This window comes from Helianthus annuus, chromosome 10 (assembly GCF_002127325.2).
Source record: "Helianthus annuus cultivar XRQ/B chromosome 10, HanXRQr2.0-SUNRISE, whole genome shotgun sequence".
NCBI classification, from domain to species: Eukaryota; Viridiplantae; Streptophyta; class Magnoliopsida; order Asterales; family Asteraceae; genus Helianthus; species Helianthus annuus.
The window spans coordinates 172,809,416-172,828,188 of record NC_035442.2 but is presented as its reverse complement, the minus strand read 5'-3'; the positions used below and the strand labels follow the sequence as shown (position 1 = coordinate 172,828,188).

The following is an 18,773-nucleotide window of genomic DNA, read 5'->3' as shown; positions in this document are numbered from 1 at the left end:
TTTTCTATGGGTTCACCTTTTTCGGTGGTTAGATTTCTCACAACAAACGTTGGCATTTTCGGGTCGGGGAACATAATAGAATACGAAATTATAACAACAATGCATGAACATTTGAAAGCACACAACAAAATTGCACTGACATTACAAATTTCTAAAGTTGTTAATTACGAGTTTTCATCTTTTGAAAACGATCCATTAAACCGAAAGTCATGGTTGTAAAAATCCCGATTAACACTAGGCGGTCAATGACGGTCTTATTCTGGCTAGATTCCAGCCAAGGGTTTGTTCATAGGATACAGGTCACCTTTTCGCTTTTTTGGGCCCTCAATGGGCGAAGTCCAATATAATTTTGACTTTTCTATTTGAAAGATATTTTATATTTTTTTTTATTTTCTCTACAAATAACATGATGCATATTGGAAAATGTTTATGACCGGAAGAAATATCCCAAAATTATAAAATATCTTTCAAATAGAATAGTCAAAAACCAAAATTAAATAAGATTAAGAGTTAATTATTCGGATGGTTCTTGTGGTTTCACGTTTTTTCACGTTTAGTCCCCAACTTTTTGAAATAGCAGGTATACTCTCTATGGTTTGTCATTTTGTTACTCGGATAGTCCCCTGACATTTACTCAGGGGACTATCCGAGTAACAAAATGTCAAACCATAGGGAGCATATCTGCTATTTCCAAACTAACTGCATCTACTCAGGGGACTATCCGAGTAACAAAATAACAAACCATAGGGAGCATACTTGCTATTTTCAAAAGGTGGGGACTAAACGTGAAAAAGCGTGAAACTAAATGGACCATCCGGGCAATTAACTCTAAGATTAATATAAACCGTTATCGTTTTGTAACTTCAAAAGGCCTTGTCGCGTAATACCCCCCTTATGACACTAACGTAAGCCATAAACTTGATTCCTGCTAACTTACGCAAACCAAAACCAAAGTAACTGTTTTCTGTTGCGAATTTAATTATAATCATTTTTGTATCTCACGTATATAGTCACACAATTAGTATGTGTATGAATCCCATTGTGGTAGTTATATCAGGACTTCAAACAGAGGTACAAGGTTTTTTTTTTTTTTTTTTTTTTTTTTTTTGTAACACATTCTTTCCATTTTCTTTCACACGATCACAATGCAATGTTTGTTTGTTTGTTCATGAGAGAGTTATGTAGCAATGTCACCTAAAATCGAGGATTTCGACTAGCCAGCCTTATTGTTCGAGTATCATTCGGTCACACAATTAGTATGTGCATGAATTCCTCGGCGTTAGTTATAATTCACGACTTTAAATAGAGCCATACGCCTTTGATTCTAACGCAACCCTTCCTTTTTCCTTCACATAATCACAATGCAATGTTTTTATGTGTTTTTTTAAACTTGTGACCGTTCTTTGTTTGTGGATTATATTGTTCAGAATTTGTAACTGATTGAGCAATGATCATTTTGAAGGATAAGAAAATATTTATGGGATCGATAGTACCTCGGTTTCCGCTTATCGTCTTTATTTTGTTCAACTTTCTGGACAATATACATGCCGGTGTCACAAGTAGTTTCATCCGTTCCGAGTGGCCATCGGATGACATGCCTCTTGACAATGACGCTTTCGCAGTTCCGAATGGTTATAATGCTCCAGAGCAGGTAAACTTCTGAGGTTGTATAAGTTCGTTTTTTTACATTAGCGATGGCAATCGAACCCGAACCCAATGGGTAAACCCGATACATTTTGGATGGATTTAGGGTCAGTTAATCGGGTTTGGGACAGGGTTTTTTTTTCACGGGTTTAGAATTTGGTGATATACCCATTTACCTATTTACCTGACCCGTTTGCCCGATATAATTTCTTTTATATTTTTAAATATGTGTATATATGGTACATCCATTCTTTTTACATATAGGTATTTTGTTCCGTATAAACTGTAGTTATTTCATATTTTTTATAGTGAAAATAGTAAAAGTAACTGATTAGTAGTTATCCGATAGATACCTTATAGGTTTTGGCCTTTTGGGTCGAGTAATACCCAACGGGTAATTTGTCAAATTAATAGGTTTCGAAATCCCCAGGTTTTTACTCGCTAGAAACCCGACGGGTTTTGTTTAATTAGCTCATTTTGTCTGCAGGTACACATTACTCAAGGAGATTATAATGGAAAAGCTATAATTATAACATGGGTGACACCTGATGAACCAGGGTCAAACCAAGTAAAATACGGGAAAGAAGAGAAAAACTATGATTTTACCGCAGAAGGGACGGTTAAAAGCTATACATTTTACAACTATACATCTGGCTTTATTCATGAGTGCCTTATTGATGACCTTGAGGTATTTGTTTTTTAACTCCATAACAATTATGATTTATCTATTGCATAATTCTGTAATTTTCGTCCCCGAGGTTTGGTCTGTTTTACGACTTTCGTCCCAAGTTTTGTTTTTCCGCATCTGGATCCAAAAAGTTTGAAATCTTGTCATTTTCATCTGGCTCGTTAACTCTAGGGGTGCAAATAAGCCGAGCGGCTCGTGAGCTACTTAAGATTGGCTCGAGAAAAAGCTTGAATGAGCTGAGCCTTATCGAGCTCAAGCCGAGCTTGAGCCTAAAATAAAGCTCGTTTATTTATCGAGTCCGAGCTCGAGCCTTGCATCTGAAGCTCGTCAACTTAGTTAAGCCTTATTGAGCCTTGGTGTAATATAGTTTTTATTAATATTTAATAACATTTACTCTTTATTTAAAGTTGTCTAGTAAACGAGCCGAGCCGAAGCTTCACTTATCTAACTCACGAACCCAAACAAGTCTATCATTTTTAGTTAATATATTAATTAATCGATAATAAACGAGCCGAGCTCGAGCATTGAAAACAAAGCTCGAACCGAGGCGTGTTCGAGCTCTCATAAGTTAATCGAGCTCAAGCTCAAGCCTGGTCCTAGTTAACTCCATCCATTTTTCTTCTTAACTCATAGTATTTCTGTCTTTTTGCTAACTTAAAGGGCAATTCGTTCCTTTTCACTTTATGTAAAATGACCAAATATCCGTGAAAAAGACTGAATTGCCCTTCAAGTTAACAAAAAAACGGAAATACCCTGACTTAACGAAGAAAAATGGATGGAGTTAACAAGCCGGATGAAATCAAACCTTTTGAATCCAGACACAGAAAGAAAAAAACAGTATACGAAAGTCGCAAAACTGGCTAAACCTCAAATCATTTAAAAGATTGTTTCATAACTAACAATTGTGTTTTTATTAGTATGATTCCACTTACTATTATGAGGTTGGGGAAGGTGAATCTGCTCGATCATTTTGGTTTCAAACTCCTCCAAAGATCGGTCCAAATGTTCCTTACAAATTTGGAATTATAGGTGAGTTATCTATTTTATTTATTTATTTATTTTTATGGAATTATTATGACTTCTTTTTGTGGATTAATTATTTATTATGTGTTTTAGGTGACTTGGGTCAAACATATAATTCTCGTTCAACACTTAACCATTACGTAGAGAGTGGAGCACAAGCTGTGTTACATGTTGGAGATTTATCGTATGCTGATAAATATGAATATGATGATATGGGTGTACGTTGGGATACATACGGTCGTTTCGCCGAAAGAATTCAAGCATATAACCCGTGGATATCGACAGCGGGAAATCATGAGATCGAGTATATGCCATATATGGTAGGTTGCGCGCGGAACTAATATTGATACCCTTTCTACAACTTTCTTCCTATCGTGAATATAGTTCCTGTCGGAACTAATATCAATCATGATTTCGTTCATTAGATGACAAACGGGTCGGGTTCGCAGGAGGATGGGTTCAACCCGACCCGAACCCGAAAATTTTAGACGATCCTGAACCCGAAAATAGTGTCATACGTATAAACCTGAACACGACCCGAATAATCGTAGGTTGACCCGAACACGACCCGTTTAAGCCAATTTTTTTTTTATTTTTTTTTTTTTGCAAATTCGTATATTAAAATTAAATTTTACTAAAAAAACACAAATGTGTTTAATACAGTTATATTTAAATTATAAAATTTTATGTCAATTTCTCTTTTTAAGTTATAATTATGGCATAAATGACAAACCCTAATATATTATATATTAAAATTAAAATCTACTAAAAAAACCCAAATGTATTTAGTGCAATTATATTTAAATTATGAAATCTAATGTCAATTTCTCTTTTTAATTAAGTTATAATTATGGTATAAAAGACAAACCTTATTTAATTTATGATATAAAACATATTGTAACAAAAATATAATATGATATAAATGGGTTAAGAGGGTCAACGCGCCAACCCAACTGGGTTGACCTGAACCCGTCCATTTAGCTAAACAGGTTTCCGAGTTCAACCTGAAACTGACCCGAAACCGTTTAGAGTAAACCTAAACTCGCGAATTTCGTGTTAGGTTTGTGTCGTGTTTTTGGGCCGTGTAAGAGTTTCACACCCCTAGATGACATTCTATAACGTTATCGTCCCCAACTTTCTTTTTTTTTTGAACATTTTTTATGTGCAGGATGAAGTTGTTCCTTTCAAACAGTATCTTTATCGATACCCGACTCCTTATGCTGCGAGTGAAAGCAGTAGTCCTCTTTGGTATGCCGTTAGACGCGCATCCGCTCATATAATTGTGCTATCCAGTTATTCGCCATTCGGTAATTTACCCCTTTACCTTTGCATTAGGAGGGAGGGCTGCAAACGAACCAAACGTTCAACGAACAGTTCGTGAACCGCCCTACGGGAAGTTCGTTTGTGTCCGTTCATTTAATAAACAAACGAACACTAACAGGAAATTTCGTTCGTTTAGTTAAATGAACGAACGTGAACAGAGGCCGTGTTCTTTCATTTATGTCCGTGTACGTTCGGTAACGTGTTCGTTTATGTTCGATAGTTCATTAGTGATTTTAGTTTTTATATTTTATTTGAATATTTCTAAATTCCGACAAATAAAATATTTAGTAGTGTTAGTGTATTATATATTATATTCATGAACTATTGTCTGTGTTTGTTTGTTTCCATTTGTGTTCATCAACACTCGTTTTAGTTAGTTGCCTAAATTTAACAAACGAACACGAACATAAAATCTTGTTTAAGTGTTCATGTACAGTTCGTGAACAAATATATTTCATAACAAATGAACACGAACAAGGTCTTGTTCGTGTTCGTTCGGTTTGTTTGCAGCCCTATTAGGATGTGACGACTGTTATAGATTACCTGTGTCTGATACGTTATACATATTTACTTGACGCGTGACAGTGAAATATACGCCGCAATACAAGTGGCTGAAAGCGGAATTTAAAAAAGTCAACAGGTGGAAAACACCTTGGCTCATCGTTATTATGCACGTGCCGATATACAGCAGTAATAGTGCTCACTACATGGAAGGCGAAAGCATGCGAGCAGCATTCGAGAGTTGGTTTGTTAAGTACAAAGTTGATGTGGTCTTTGCAGGACATGTTCATGCATATGAAAGATCGGTTCGTCACTCTCCATTATATCTTTTGATATTTGTATGAATATAAAGATAGCAGTTCCATAAATAATATGCATTTCAGCATCGGATCTCGAACATCGAGTACGACGTAACTGGTGGTGTGAGTTATCCCGTTCCAGACAAATCAGCTCCGATTTATATAACCGTTGGAGATGGTGGAAACCAAGAAGGTCTTGCATCAAGGTGGTCTTTAACTCTTTATTTCTAATTATAACTTTTCTTAAAAAAAAAAAAAAAAAAAAAAACCATCTATATGTGTTTTATCCTTTGTTAAACTGTGTTCAATGATCATGTAGTTTTAATGACCCTCAGCCTGATTATTCGGCGTTCCGAGAGGCCAGTTATGGACATTCGACACTTGAGTTAATAAACAAAACGCACGCCTTCTATCATTGGAATCGGAATGATGATGGAAAGAAAGTTGCAACGGATTCCTTCGTGTTGCGCAACCAATACTGGTGAGTACCGCATTCCACCCTGATGCTGATGTTGAGCTTGCAATTTTGTTTATGTTTCACACTTCTGTTTATTTTTTATTTTTTTTACAATTACACTAGCTTGCTATGAGTAGAGTATTACTGGGTACGTTTGTCTGTTACTTTTCAAATACTTAATCTAATTATTCCACTCAAAAGTTGGATACTATATGTAGGTTTAAACGAGCCCGTATGAAACTTTTCAAGCTTGGCCCATTTATTAGTTATGCAGCGCAGCTTGTTGCTTGTTTACCTGCCACTTTATTGTGATTAGTTGTTTTTGTCAGTGACATATGATTTAATTAATTTATTTATGCACATGTATAGCTATTCATATAATTTTTATACATAACCGAATATGTATTGTTTAGTTATTTTTTATCATATTTATATATGGGCAACTTATATTTGTTATATAAAGTAGAAATCATTACATTTATATAAATGAGTAAACTGTCATTTTGGTCCCTTTGGTTTGGTCACTTTTGCCACTTTAGTCCAAAACTCAAACCTTTTGCATCTGGGTCCCTGTGGTTTCAGTTTTATTGCCATTTTGGTCCAAAAATGAAATCAGGTCATATTTGTTTTATAAAATCCTGCAATTTTGTCCTTTTCCTCAGGGGCAAATCAGGTCATATTTGTCTTATAAAATCTGGTATTTATTTATAAAAAAGAAATGACCATTTTGCTTCTACGGAAAAGGACAAAATAGCAGGATTTTATAAGACAAATATGATATGATTTCATTTTTGGACCAAAATGGCAATAAAACTGAAACCACAGGGACCCAGATGCAAAAGGTATCAGTTTTGGACTAAAGTGGCACAAGTGACCAAAATCGCAGTTTACTCTATATAAATAGTAGGCTCATTCAGGCTCAAGAGCTTAGTCAAGCATAGGCTCGGGATCGATTAGTGCTTCTAGCAAGACGATCTCAGAGCGACTCCGCTCATTAGACCTCTAATACTAAACTACACCATGCGCATTCTACAGGAAAAAGAGAAAACTAGAGGAAAATGATCTGCACGCAATCACCCCAACTCCTGAACTTGACGCTTATTAAAGATGCAGATACGTGTCGTCTATAGTTACTGAACACAGGTAACTGCTATTTGTGACATCCATCAAGGTCTCGAGCTTGTGTAGTTGTCGTATCTGATAATTTGTTATTGCTATGTTTCAAGCTTTCAATTATACTAGCTTCTAAGCAGGAATAACAAGTTTGGAGCTAAGAAAATAATGGCCTTGAATGACATCATGTTGTATATGTTGATGCTCATGTTTGCTTTTTGGTTGTGTTTAGTGATTGATATACATATACTTTCTTGAGTTATGTCTTCTATTTGTATTGGAACTAGTTTTTGCCCCGCCCGCGTTGCGGGGCAATAAGCCGAATATTTCTCTCTCATAACATGTATGTCTGTACAGATGGCAAAATCGTGATTATATTTTGAACTGGAGGCGAAATTATAATTTTAAACTGAGAGCAAAATCATAATTTTGAGCTAGGGGGGAAAACATAATTTTATTTTGAATTGTGGGCAAAAACGTAATTTTGAGCTGAGGGCAGAATCGTAATTTTTAGCTAGAGGAAAAAACATTATTTTATTTTGAACTGGGGTAAAAACGTAATTTTAAACGGAGGGCGAAACCGTAATTTTAAACTGGGAACAAAATTAAAAATGAGTTTTTGACTCGAGGGCAAAAATGTAATTTTGAGCTACAGGCAAAATTATAATTTTAATTTGATCTGGGGGCAAAAACGTAATTTTAAATGAAGGATGAAAGCGTAATTTTAAACTGGGAATAAAATTAAATTAAAAATAGATTAGTCTAATAAGGAAGTGCCAGGCAAGCTGCCTCGCACTATTCCCTCAACTTATAAATGTATATGTACTTGCCTGGCACTATTCCCTCGACTTATATGTATATGTAGTAAATATATCTTATGTAAGGTACAATTAAAACGGTATCAGTTTTAAGTAAAGAATTGTGAAAACAGTATTATACATTTGTACGTAGTGCATATCAGACAAACAGTGATATAAACTTTTTTATGTATCACGCTTAAAACAATAGATACGGATACAAACGGTATCAACTTTACGCGAAACTTCCAAATCTTTTATCCAATTCAGGAACATGCATATAGTTATTGTACAACTCAAAAACACATACATTGTACAATTGGGACCATGAAACTGTAATATAAGAAACCGACCGAAACACGCATATGACATAACTAAAACAAACACATTATACAAATCTACAACATAAGAAACTACTAAAAGCTTTTTTAAATCACTCTTCTCTCCCAAGTTGGAGATATTTCATTCGAATCGCCCATAATTGCTCTCCCACCGACTGCATATCCGGCCGATCAGCTCGAGTGGGGGCTGCACATTGAAACGACAAATTTAGCATCTTTTTGAAGATCGTCGGATCCACCGCTTCTCTCATTTGTGGGTCCACCAACTCCATCGCTTCACCATCGCTGTATTTCCCAAAGGCCTGCGAAAATAAGTATGGCGCACTTAGTTTAACCGGTTATTTCAAGTTTCAAGAAAATGGAATGTGATTGATTGAAGTCATGAAACTTGTGGTTATATGATGTAGAAGTGTTCGTAAACTGATCAAACCGAGGCAAGTCGGTTGTTTTGATTAGGGGTGTTCAAAATTCGATTCGAGTCCAGTAAAAACAATACGAATCTATAAGGCAGGGTCTGAGGAGGGTGAGATGTAGACAGCCTTACCTCTACCCGTAGGAATAGAGAGGCTGCTTCCAATGAGACCCCCGGCTCGATTGTAGTTTTGCATCAAGCCTTGGACATAAGGCACATAACACTCAGCAATTGAGACAGACGCCGATTAGTGCATGTACCCCCTTGTCTTTCGGCTATCAATGCCATCACATGATGCATGATTAACCATCCCCCTCTTTTAACGTTATTCTCACGAAATAACCAAGCCCAAATAGCCCATACTAAATTACATATTTTATATGAGTTTGAATTAAAACGAATTTATTTGAATTCAAATTCAAATTTTTAATCGAATACGAATTAGCTTTTAATTCGAATAAGAATTCGAATCGAATTGACCAGTTTTTAATTGAATACGAATTCAACCAAAAAAAAATATTCAAAAATTTGTTATTCGATTCGAGGAGCACACCTAGTTTTGATCGGTTTGAGATCCAAACAATTCGGTTCACAGCTCGGTTTGGCAGTTTGCTGGTTAACGGTTCGGTCCGGTTTGGAACTTGGAACCAGCCATGTAAAACGAGCCGACCGGTTAACTTGTATTACTTATATAATTATATAAATATTTTTTTTTGAAATAGTAATGCAAAATGCACATTATGTTTATGAGAAGGAACCGAAGGTTACCCATCTAACAGTGACTTTCTCTTCGGGTGACCGTCTTGATTCAACGGGCCGACGACCCGTAAGAATTTCTATGAGTAGAACTCCGAAAGAGTACACGTCACTTTTCGGGGTGAGTTGAAAGGTTCTCATATACTCGGGGTCAAGGTACCCAACCGTCCCTTTGACTTTGGTCATAACATGTGTTTTACCAGCTTCGTTATCGCCAACCCTTGCGAAGCCAAAATCAGCCACTTTGGCTCTCATTCTTTCGGTCAGAAGAATGTTCGACGATTTCACGTCTCTGTGGATTATTTGTTTTCCTGTTGAAAGATATTAATAAAGTAAGAACGAAAAAACAGAAACGATCGTGAGCTTAACAAGCCCTGTTCGGTTTCCGGTTGGGGCTCGCCAAGCGGGCTTGTTTTAACTACACCCCAAGTTAGAGCCTAGAGTTGTGATTTCTTACACGACACGAACCTGTTTGCTAAACGGGTTCGGGTAGTTTCAAGTCGAACCCAAGAACACGTTTAAACCCTTTATTTTTATAGTTTAAAAAACGTATTTATGCCATAACTTGAATCAGTTGTGCCAAAATTTAAATGTACAAGGGTAAACGAGCATCCGGTTCTATAGTTTACACATAGTTAATATGTACTTTTTTTTTTTTGTAAATTTGCAATTTTAGAGTACTATGCAGAAATATTGAATTAAAAACAAATATTGGGTTAAATAGGTCGTGTTCGGGTCAACCTGAGAATACTCATGTCGTGTTAGGGGCTCATGTGTACAACACAACTTTCTGGTTAAAATAAATAATAATTGTCTTTAAAAAAATAGAGGCCGCTGAACGTACAAGACCACCTTATCATGTGATGTGTATGAGAGCATCTCAACTGCACATCTAATCTAGGCCTTCAATTGAACGTGGTGGCACAATAGTAATTAACTTTGCATAATTACGCACATTATAATACATAATTACGCATTGGTTGTACACATCCAAACATCCCCTTAACAAACCGAACAGAAACGGGCATTACCTGCATATGAATGAAGGTATGTCAAGCCGTGAGCAATGTCAATGGAAATTTCAAGCCGTTGACTGAAATCTAGGTAACTTCCATGAATACCTACGGAAATAAATAACAAAATTATAATCTCTAATATAAAATCACAAACATAAAATGTTGTATACATAAATACATATATACACACACACACATGATCTTACCATCTAAATGTTCCCTAAGAGTACCATTGGGCACGTACTCGGTAATAATAAGACGTTCATTTCCTTTATCAACATAACCAAGTAATTTCACCAAATTCCGATGCTCGATTTTCGCAAGTAACTCGATCTCACTTCTAAATTCACTTCTTAGGGCATCAGAGTTTTCCTGCATAAACATTTTAATTAACACAAGGACCGCAAAAATATGACAGTTTCATTGTTGTTGATGGCGAATAGAGATAAGGTAGATATATGCTACACAGCTAATAGCGATAAATAGCGGGCGCTATACGTTACACTAGAAAAAAAAATTAAAAATATTTTATATGTATATTATATCAAAATACCCTCGTATATACGCTATTTTACATGTTTATTTAACAAAAACCTAAAATCCAGCTATTTTATAACTATATTTTGCTATTATATATATATTGTTGATGACAGATGAAGGACGATGAATAGTAACTTTATTTTATAATAATATATAGCTTTTTATTATTTTTTTATTTAATATATTATAACAGTTTATTATTATATTTACTTTTAATAACATATTTTTAATATTCTTTTACCTCTTTAAAAATCAAAACCATATATTTCCTTTACCATTTTTTAACAATTCTCTTTTCTTTGTTTTGAACATATTTTAATTTATCGATTAGTTTGATACTTCTCTAATAATTTACGTTTATAACTTTTTTCTAAAAACTTAAGTACGTAGTTGTGCTTATTTTTTCCCTGACATTCCGTTACAAGTTTTGTTAAAAACGAAGTTGTACTCAAAATAAAGTATTTATTTGGTATTATAAAATGGTACGATGATAAACTAAACCGTTCTAATGGCTCGACTTTCTAAATAATATGTTTTATTTTCAAATCACGTTTGTTTTACATTATCATTTGCTCGGTTTCGCCGCAACGCGCGACGTAAGAAAAACTAGTTTATATTAAAAGGGTGAGGGAGGTCTTGGGTTCAAGTCCCACAGACGAAACAAATAAAAGAAATTTGCCGTTCAAAAAAAATATATTAAAAAAACCAAAAAAAATTAAAGGCCGCTATCTATCGCTGCAGACCATATAGCGAGCATGGACCTATACGCCACGCTATTTGCTATAGAGACCGTAGCAATCGCTATTGACAACTATGGACAGTTTGACCCAAAAAAAGTCAAAATGAATTACAATATGTGTGCAAATGTTACCTTGCTTGCGCGTTTAATGGCGACCATTTGACCGTCTTGTAGTTGAGCTTTATAAACGGTCCCAAAACCTCCTTCACCTAACTTCATCGATGGTGAAAAGTTTTGTGTAGCTCTTGCAACTTGCCGCATAGTCAAATGAACCGAACCAATCCTATCAAGTTTTGGTGACATCGAGAATCTACCGGGACTTGGTGGGACCCGTAGTGGACTTGCAGCAATCTTTCCAGATACGGATCCCATTTCTGCCGACGAAGCTGGAGCCACTACAATATCAAATACATACTTCACACGTCAAAATACTGCAACATATGACTTTACACATGGCTTAGAACAACATTTTGACTATTTCTCAAATATCTAAACATTTTCATGGGGAAAATAGAGTATGTTATAACTCAGCTATTCAGTTAATATCGGTGATATATCTAGGGGTGCAAACGAGCCGAGCCGAGCCCGAGCTCGACCAGGCTCGAGCTCGAGCTCGTTTAACTTATGAAAGCTTGAGCTCGAGCTCGGCTCAATTCGAGCTTTATTTCTAAAGCTCGAGCTCGGCTCGAAGGTAATTTTTGAAGCTCGAGCTCGGCTCGGGCTCGACTCGTTTAGTATTTATTAATTATAATTATTGTTATATATATAATTTAGTTATTTTTTTATATTTATATAAATGGTAAATATTATTATTTAAATATATGTTTAATATATTAATAAAAAATATATAAAAAGAAAGCTCGTTAAGGCTTGCGAGCCGGCTCGAGCTCGATAAGCGAAGCTCGGGCTCGTTTACTAAACGAGCTTGTTTTTAGGCTCGGGATCGAGCTCGAGCTCGTTTAAGCTCGGCTCGTTCGAGCTTTTTTTCGAGCCGAGTTCGAGTAGCTCGTGAGTTACTCAGCTTGTTTGCACCCCTAGATATATCGGTTATAGGTCCCCCATATAAAATATCGGTCCCGATATTTAAAGGATATGTGACCGATATATCACCGTTTTCCTCGATATCAGTACCTTTCTTCTTAGTTCTACCATTCGTCTTTCTTCTTATTGCTGCTATTAGTGTTTTAAGTCTTAATTGTTAATTGTTAGTGTTTTAAGTCTTAATCAGTTCCTACTTGCTACAATTGTTTTGCAAGTTGCAAAAGGTTAATTTGTTAATGGCAGGAGTGTATACAGAATTGTTAAGTGTTAAATTGTTATATTTATGTATATAAATATAAATTCTGCATGATATTAAAATTACCAATATACCACCAATATCCCACCGCGATAAACTATATCTAAAATATCGGTCCTTGACCGATATCTGATATTTTACCGCATTAACTGCTTAGCTATGCAGTTAATATCGGTGATATATCGGTTATATCGGTCCCTTAGTAAAATATCGGTGTCAAATATCGGTCAAAATACCGGTACCGATATTATCGGCAATATTGACCGACATTTGACCGATATATCACCGATATTTGACCGATATAACCGATATATCACTGATATATCACGGAATTATTGGTGTTAAATGGCTATATATATAAATTCTGCATTATATTAAAACTACCGATATCCCACAGATATCTCACCGAGATAACCTATATTTCAAATATCGGTCCTTGACCGATATCCGATATTTTACCGCATTAACTGCATAGCTGCTTAGTAATTCAGAATATCACAAATTTTACTCACATGAATTTGACTCCTTAACGAGAACCGCATCTTCTGTATCTTTCCGTCTGGATTGAAAACAAGGGCAAATACAACTGCAGCAAAGAAACAAGAGTCCAGGGGCACTATCCATGGCTGTATAGTTTGTTCTAAAAACCGATTTTCGAGTTTCGTTTATAACTTAATCACGTAAATATCTCCTACCACCCTTTAAATATAAATAATCTGCACGTAACACAAAACTATACATATAAATCTCATTTTCGTTTCTTCGAAAAGGAAACAGAAACATAATTTGACAGACTACAAAGTTACCTGAAAAAGATCATCCACCGCGTGTGACGATCGAACGGTGAATATAATCGACAATTATATTGATCACATTCTCTTGCGACTTTCATTCGTTTGGGAAGTGTAAATTGAAAAAGACTATTTCTTGGTTCATTGGACCGAGAAAAACGAGAGAACCTAAATAGGAAAGTGGTAATTTTTTTAATTTCTCTGATATTTTGGATCAAGAATCATGAAGTTGTCTTGTTCACACTATGGAAATTATTCCGCAATCACCGAGGAAGTCAACCAGAGGTCTATATCGAAACCTGATTACAAAATAGAAAAATGTAAAATTACCCATGTGAGATGTGAGTTGCAGGTGCAAAAGAATCTTATGGAAATGACTCAGAAGCTCACATAAACTGATTTCTTGACTTAAAACTGCTTTTTTCAAGAAACCTAAAATTTAAGAAACTATGTAGCTTAAAGATCTAGAATGTTTGATACCCATATCATAAAATATAGAAAGTTCCATGATTTGCAAGAAAACAACCCCCCCCCCCCCCCCAAAAAAAAAAAAAAAAAAGCAAAACCCTAAACCACTTGAGCTACCACTAGATATACAAACTGTAAAAATCCATAGAATTTGATATCTAAATGTCCTAAATCCATTCTTTGATACCCACAACATCAAATATAGAAAAGTTTCAAGATTCAAGTTTGCAAGAAACACCCCACCCCCCCCCCCCCCCAAAAAAAAAAAAAAAAAAAAAAAAAAAAGACCTAAACCACTTGAACTGCCACTAGATATACAAACTGTAAAAATCCATAGAATTTGATATCTAAATGCCCTAAATCCATTCTTTGATACCCACAACATCAAATATAGAAAACTTTCAAGATTTGCAATAAAAACATAAATATATAAACAAAAATAATTCCCCTATGAATTCTATTGAAATCATTAAACTGGATCACACCCAATTGATGAAACAAGAAACAAAGCAAAACCCTACTTTAAAACCACTTCAACTGCCATTAGATATACAAATTTCAACAATTTATAGACTTTAATAACCAAAAACCTAAATTGATCAACAAAAACCCAAAAAAAAAAGCAGCAAAAGATTCCAAATTTGACTCACCCCCTTCAAGATTTGAATACTAAAACCCTAAATTCTGAATCAAAACATTGAATTTCATCAAACCCATAAAACAATTTCAATAACTTACTCAAAGCAATATAGTAAAGCAACAAGATACCATGATCAGTAGAGATTTTGTGAAGCAAGAAGCTAACTGAGAATAAATCAATATAAGTGCAATCAAAAAGGTCAAACCTTTGAAAAGTGATTGGATGATCACAACAGTGAGTGATTTTTTTTACAATTTTTTCGTCTGTATGAAGATTCGTTTGCAGAGGGTGGAAGCAGCTACGAAGGTAGACAGAAAGGAAAAAGGAGGGGTGCGAGCATGATTGATCTTTGATGTCTGATGATACTGCCAATAGATAACGTCATTGTTCATGTAAACAAAAAAAAAATCGTTTCTTGAAATTTGTTTTTTAGTGCCTTTTGTTTAGCTGTTGTTTTTTTTTAAGAGGTAAAATGTCTGTAATCTGCAGAACCACATCGAAGAAGATGTGGATCAAATCTCTGTAGTGTGTAAGAATAAAACTGTTTGTTTTTTAATGTATGTAGACTTTTAAAATAAAATGGTGGTAGTGTACGGATGGTGGTGGTGGACGGTGATGGTGGTAGATGGTGGTGGTGGGTGGTGGTGATGGACGGTGGTGGGTGGTGGTGATGGATGGTGATGGACAGTGGACAGTGGTGGTGGTGGTGGTGGTGGTGATGGACGGTGGTGGGTGGTGGACGGTGGTGGTAATGATGGATGGTGGTGGTGGGTGGTGGCGTTTAACCCTATACTGACCTTAGAAGATCTTAGAAGTGGTTGGGCCAAATCTGCACCAAGAAGAGCTCACGCAGACGTTTTATAATAAAACGTCTTTGAAAAACAAACAGTCTATGTGTGGCAATGTTTGTGCATTGTCTGCGCGATGCAGACAGAAGAGCCTGCACAGAGCTTTTCAGAAAAAACAAACAGCACCTTAATGGTTCAGACTGTTTGTTTCGCAAGCAAATGACTTAATGGTTCTGAACGGTTAAGCATTATACTCGCTCTTAATAGTTCAGACTTCTTAATGGTTCAGCTTAATGGTTCAGACCTCTTGCTGGTTCAACACTTACCCATTTAGAAGTTGCCAAACAACCCCTAAGTATGAGTGGTTAAGACCTCTAATCAGAATTGGTTAGACATTTGCTTCTAAATGGTTAAGCATTATACCGACTCTTAATGATTCAGATCTCTTACTAGTTCAGCACTTAACCATTTAGAAGTTTTCAAACAGCCCATTAATCATGGATATTATCTTTTGATCAAGTTTCTTATTTACAAAGCTTGATTAGGTAGAAGGAGAAAAGGTTAGGGATAAGTATTTCGTATAAGGTTTTGGTATCGGTATATCGGTATCGTATCGAGTCGTGACATTTTCGATACCTACATTTTGCATTTTTTAGATCGGTACAGGTTTAGTACAATACAGTATCTTAAGATAATTTGTCTTCCAATACTGATACCATACCGTACCGTACCGGCCACTATTGGTACCGGTACCCACTTTTTACATTTTTCGGGATCAGTACTATCGGTTTGGTACTGGTACAGTACCAAGTTCATCCATGAAAATGGTAACATCTGAAAATAATACATTATTAAAGCTTAGATTTTTAAAGGGTCTACATACTTAAACACCCTAGTCCCTATTTACACACCCTCATATATGCCTGGTATAGATCTATACGTCGCATATAACCTTTTTCAATTTCCAAGAGAATCTCTGATTATGTCATATTTTGTCTTATATGCCCCGTATATGTCTCGTATAGACCTATAGGGGGCGTATAGACGAAAAAGACCATTTTACCCCTGAGTTAGGCCTAGACTGGGGGTAAATTGCTCTTTTTTGCCTCTCTTATATGCCTAGTATAAGTCTGTATGAGACGTATGTATATAATGTGGGTTTTTAAGACACTTTTATAAATGGCAAATTACCATTTTAGCCCTAAGTTAGGCCTAGACCGGGGGCAAAATAGGGCTATAATGGTCTTTTGGACCACACTATACGCTCAGTCTAGCCCTATATGCGGCATATATTTTTAATTTTTTTTGTTTTATCTTTTTAATATCCATAACACTAATATTAATTATAAAAAAACTCATATTAATATCAATAACAGTAATATTATAAAAAAAACTCATATTAATTATAATAACACTAATATTAATTATAAAAAACTCATATCAATATCAATAACACTAATATTAATTATAAAAAACTCATATTAATTATAATAACTCGTATAGGTATAGGTCTCGCATAGGACTATAGGTGTGGTTTAGGTCTCGTATAGGCCTATACAAGTGTTGTATCATATCCTGCACTTGTTATTTTTAAAATAGAAAACTTTTTTTTGTATAAAAGTTTACTAAAGCGATTATTATTGTATAAAATGTTTGTTAAAAAAACCTTATATACGCCTTATATAGGCCTATACGTGGCATGAGTCATATACAAGACCTACACGAGGGGTCCTATACGCCCCGTATAAGCATATAGGAGCAGCCAAACCAGAACTGACATGAGTCAGACACTGAGTTTGATGTAACCCTATACTCCCGCCCCGTATAGGCCTATACGAGACAAAGGGTGTGCAAATAAACAGATAGGGCGTGTGAATAGTGTGAGCGTTTTTAAATCTCATTGGTTAAATAAGATTACTATGTTTTTGCGTTATTTTAGCTCAAAACTTCACTATATTTTTATTTTTTGTTTGGGTTGACGCGTCATTGGTTGTTCAATTAGGCTATTTTTTAATTTTAAGACCAAAATTGTGTAAGTGTACCAGTTGCGATGTATAAGCTAATATGACATTTTCTGGTTAGGTTATACTTTTGTGTAATCTTGTATTCTTTGAAGTTCACATTTGAGTTGATATTGTTTTAGTTGGTTTTTTTATTTTATTAGAAAAATATTGGATTCACATTATGTGTTTGACAAGCTAAAATGATATGATTAAAAAAACTTATAGTGATTGGATAGTGAATATGATAAACATAATTTCCTAACATTGTTTATACATAGTGATTGGATAGGGATTATCATAAACAAAATTTCCTAACATTGTTTATATAAAATGGTGGTTGGTGTTTACAAAACATTGACCATAATCTTATATGTGTATTCTTAAATCTAATTGATTCAAAAAAAGCATGTTTAGTTGAATTGTATTAAATGTTTAATTTTATTGACTATATGTAATATGTGATATTATATTATTTTATTTATCAGGTTTTATAATGTTTACATTCTTTATGGACAACCTTGTTCATATTAAAAATTAAAAACGATATCTTGTTCAATAAATAAAATAAAAAAAAATTATATACCCTCGTTCATGGAAGGGTTAGGTGTCGTTTTCGATGAGTTATAGTATGGATACTTGACCATTGCTTTATGCGAAATCTATACTATATAATAAAAGAAACCTGTTTTGGGAAACTTGTCATTCTCTCATTTAATTGATTAAAATTATTAATAATACTAAAAATAATAATATTTAATCTAAATTAATACAAATTCTTATTAATAATATTTAATCAAATCTAAAATCTAATCTAATACAAATTTTTATAAATACAAAACATTTGAATGTGCGATATATTTATAAATATTACTTATAGATTAATATATTTATATATTATAGACTGCAAAACATTTGGCGTTTTAATATTACATATATTTATTTATCTAAATTCTAATAAAAGACTACAAATAATGGCACGTGGCACTCTCTCATTTAATTTAATAATAATATTAGTTACATGGATATAGATTAAATATATCTAACTAATATTATTAATATATAATATTTATCTATATCTCTATAATTGTGAATATTATTATTTATTGTCGTGTACTTATTTACTTATATTATTAATGA

General features: G+C 34.6%; 2 protein-coding genes across 5 annotated transcripts; one reads left to right on the top strand and one right to left on the bottom strand.

Annotated features, from left to right (window-relative positions):
- Nucleotides 1-1,083: 1,083 nt before the first annotated feature.
- Nucleotides 1,084-7,372, top strand: LOC110886642 (bifunctional purple acid phosphatase 26). 2 transcript variants are annotated; one of them, XM_022134462.2, is made up of 10 exons: nucleotides 1,084-1,651; nucleotides 2,132-2,332; nucleotides 3,250-3,361; nucleotides 3,449-3,675; nucleotides 4,524-4,662; nucleotides 5,264-5,484; nucleotides 5,563-5,684; nucleotides 5,798-5,959; nucleotides 6,971-7,078; nucleotides 7,162-7,372. In XM_022134462.2, exons 1-9 carry the CDS (start codon nucleotides 1,448-1,450, stop codon nucleotides 7,038-7,040), a joined length of 1,458 nt encoding a protein of 485 aa, XP_021990154.1. In that variant the 5' UTR covers nucleotides 1,084-1,447; the 3' UTR covers nucleotides 7,041-7,078; nucleotides 7,162-7,372. The 2 variants fall into 2 exon arrangements, with proteins under 2 accessions (XP_021990154.1, XP_021990153.1); XM_022134461.2 differs by having other exon boundaries at nucleotides 6,971-7,331.
- A 687-nt stretch (nucleotides 7,373-8,059) lies between these two features.
- On the bottom strand, nucleotides 8,060-15,204 carry LOC110886643 (calmodulin-binding receptor-like cytoplasmic kinase 3). 3 transcript variants are annotated; one of them, XM_022134463.2, is made up of 8 exons: nucleotides 15,051-15,204; nucleotides 13,753-14,036; nucleotides 13,459-13,662; nucleotides 11,782-12,044; nucleotides 10,577-10,742; nucleotides 10,386-10,475; nucleotides 9,367-9,665; nucleotides 8,060-8,488 (listed from the first exon to the last, which is right to left on the bottom strand). In XM_022134463.2, exons 3-8 carry the CDS (start codon nucleotides 13,568-13,570, stop codon nucleotides 8,279-8,281), a joined length of 1,140 nt encoding a protein of 379 aa, XP_021990155.1. In that variant the 5' UTR covers nucleotides 13,571-13,662; nucleotides 13,753-14,036; nucleotides 15,051-15,204; the 3' UTR covers nucleotides 8,060-8,278. The 3 variants fall into 3 exon arrangements, with proteins under 3 accessions (XP_021990155.1, XP_021990156.1, XP_021990158.1); XM_022134464.2 differs by having other exon boundaries at nucleotides 14,944-15,200; XM_022134466.2 differs by having other exon boundaries at nucleotides 14,974-15,200.
- Between the last annotated feature and the right edge of the window lie 3,569 nt (nucleotides 15,205-18,773).

Bases quoted from the DNA above. Each gene is read 5' to 3' on its own strand.
- LOC110886643 (XM_022134463.2), bottom strand. From the start codon at position 13,570: ATGGATAGTGCCCCTGGACTCTTGTTTCTTTGCTGCAGTTGTATTTGC. The intron at 10,476-10,576 runs GTAAGATCATGT...TTATTTCCGTAG, and splicing joins TCTTAGGGAACATTTAGATG to GTATTCATGGAAGTTACCTA. The intron at 8,489-9,366 runs GTAACCTTCGGT...TTATTTTCGCAG, and splicing joins AGAAAGTCACTGTTAGATGG to GCCTTTGGGAAATACAGCGA.
- LOC110886642 (XM_022134462.2), top strand. From the start codon at position 1,448: ATGATCATTTTGAAGGATAAGAAAATATTTATGGGATCGATAGTACCT. The intron at 2,333-3,249 runs GTATTTGTTTTT...TGTTTTTATTAG, and splicing joins GCCTTATTGATGACCTTGAG to TATGATTCCACTTACTATTA. The intron at 3,362-3,448 runs GTGAGTTATCTA...TATGTGTTTTAG, and splicing joins TTACAAATTTGGAATTATAG to GTGACTTGGGTCAAACATAT.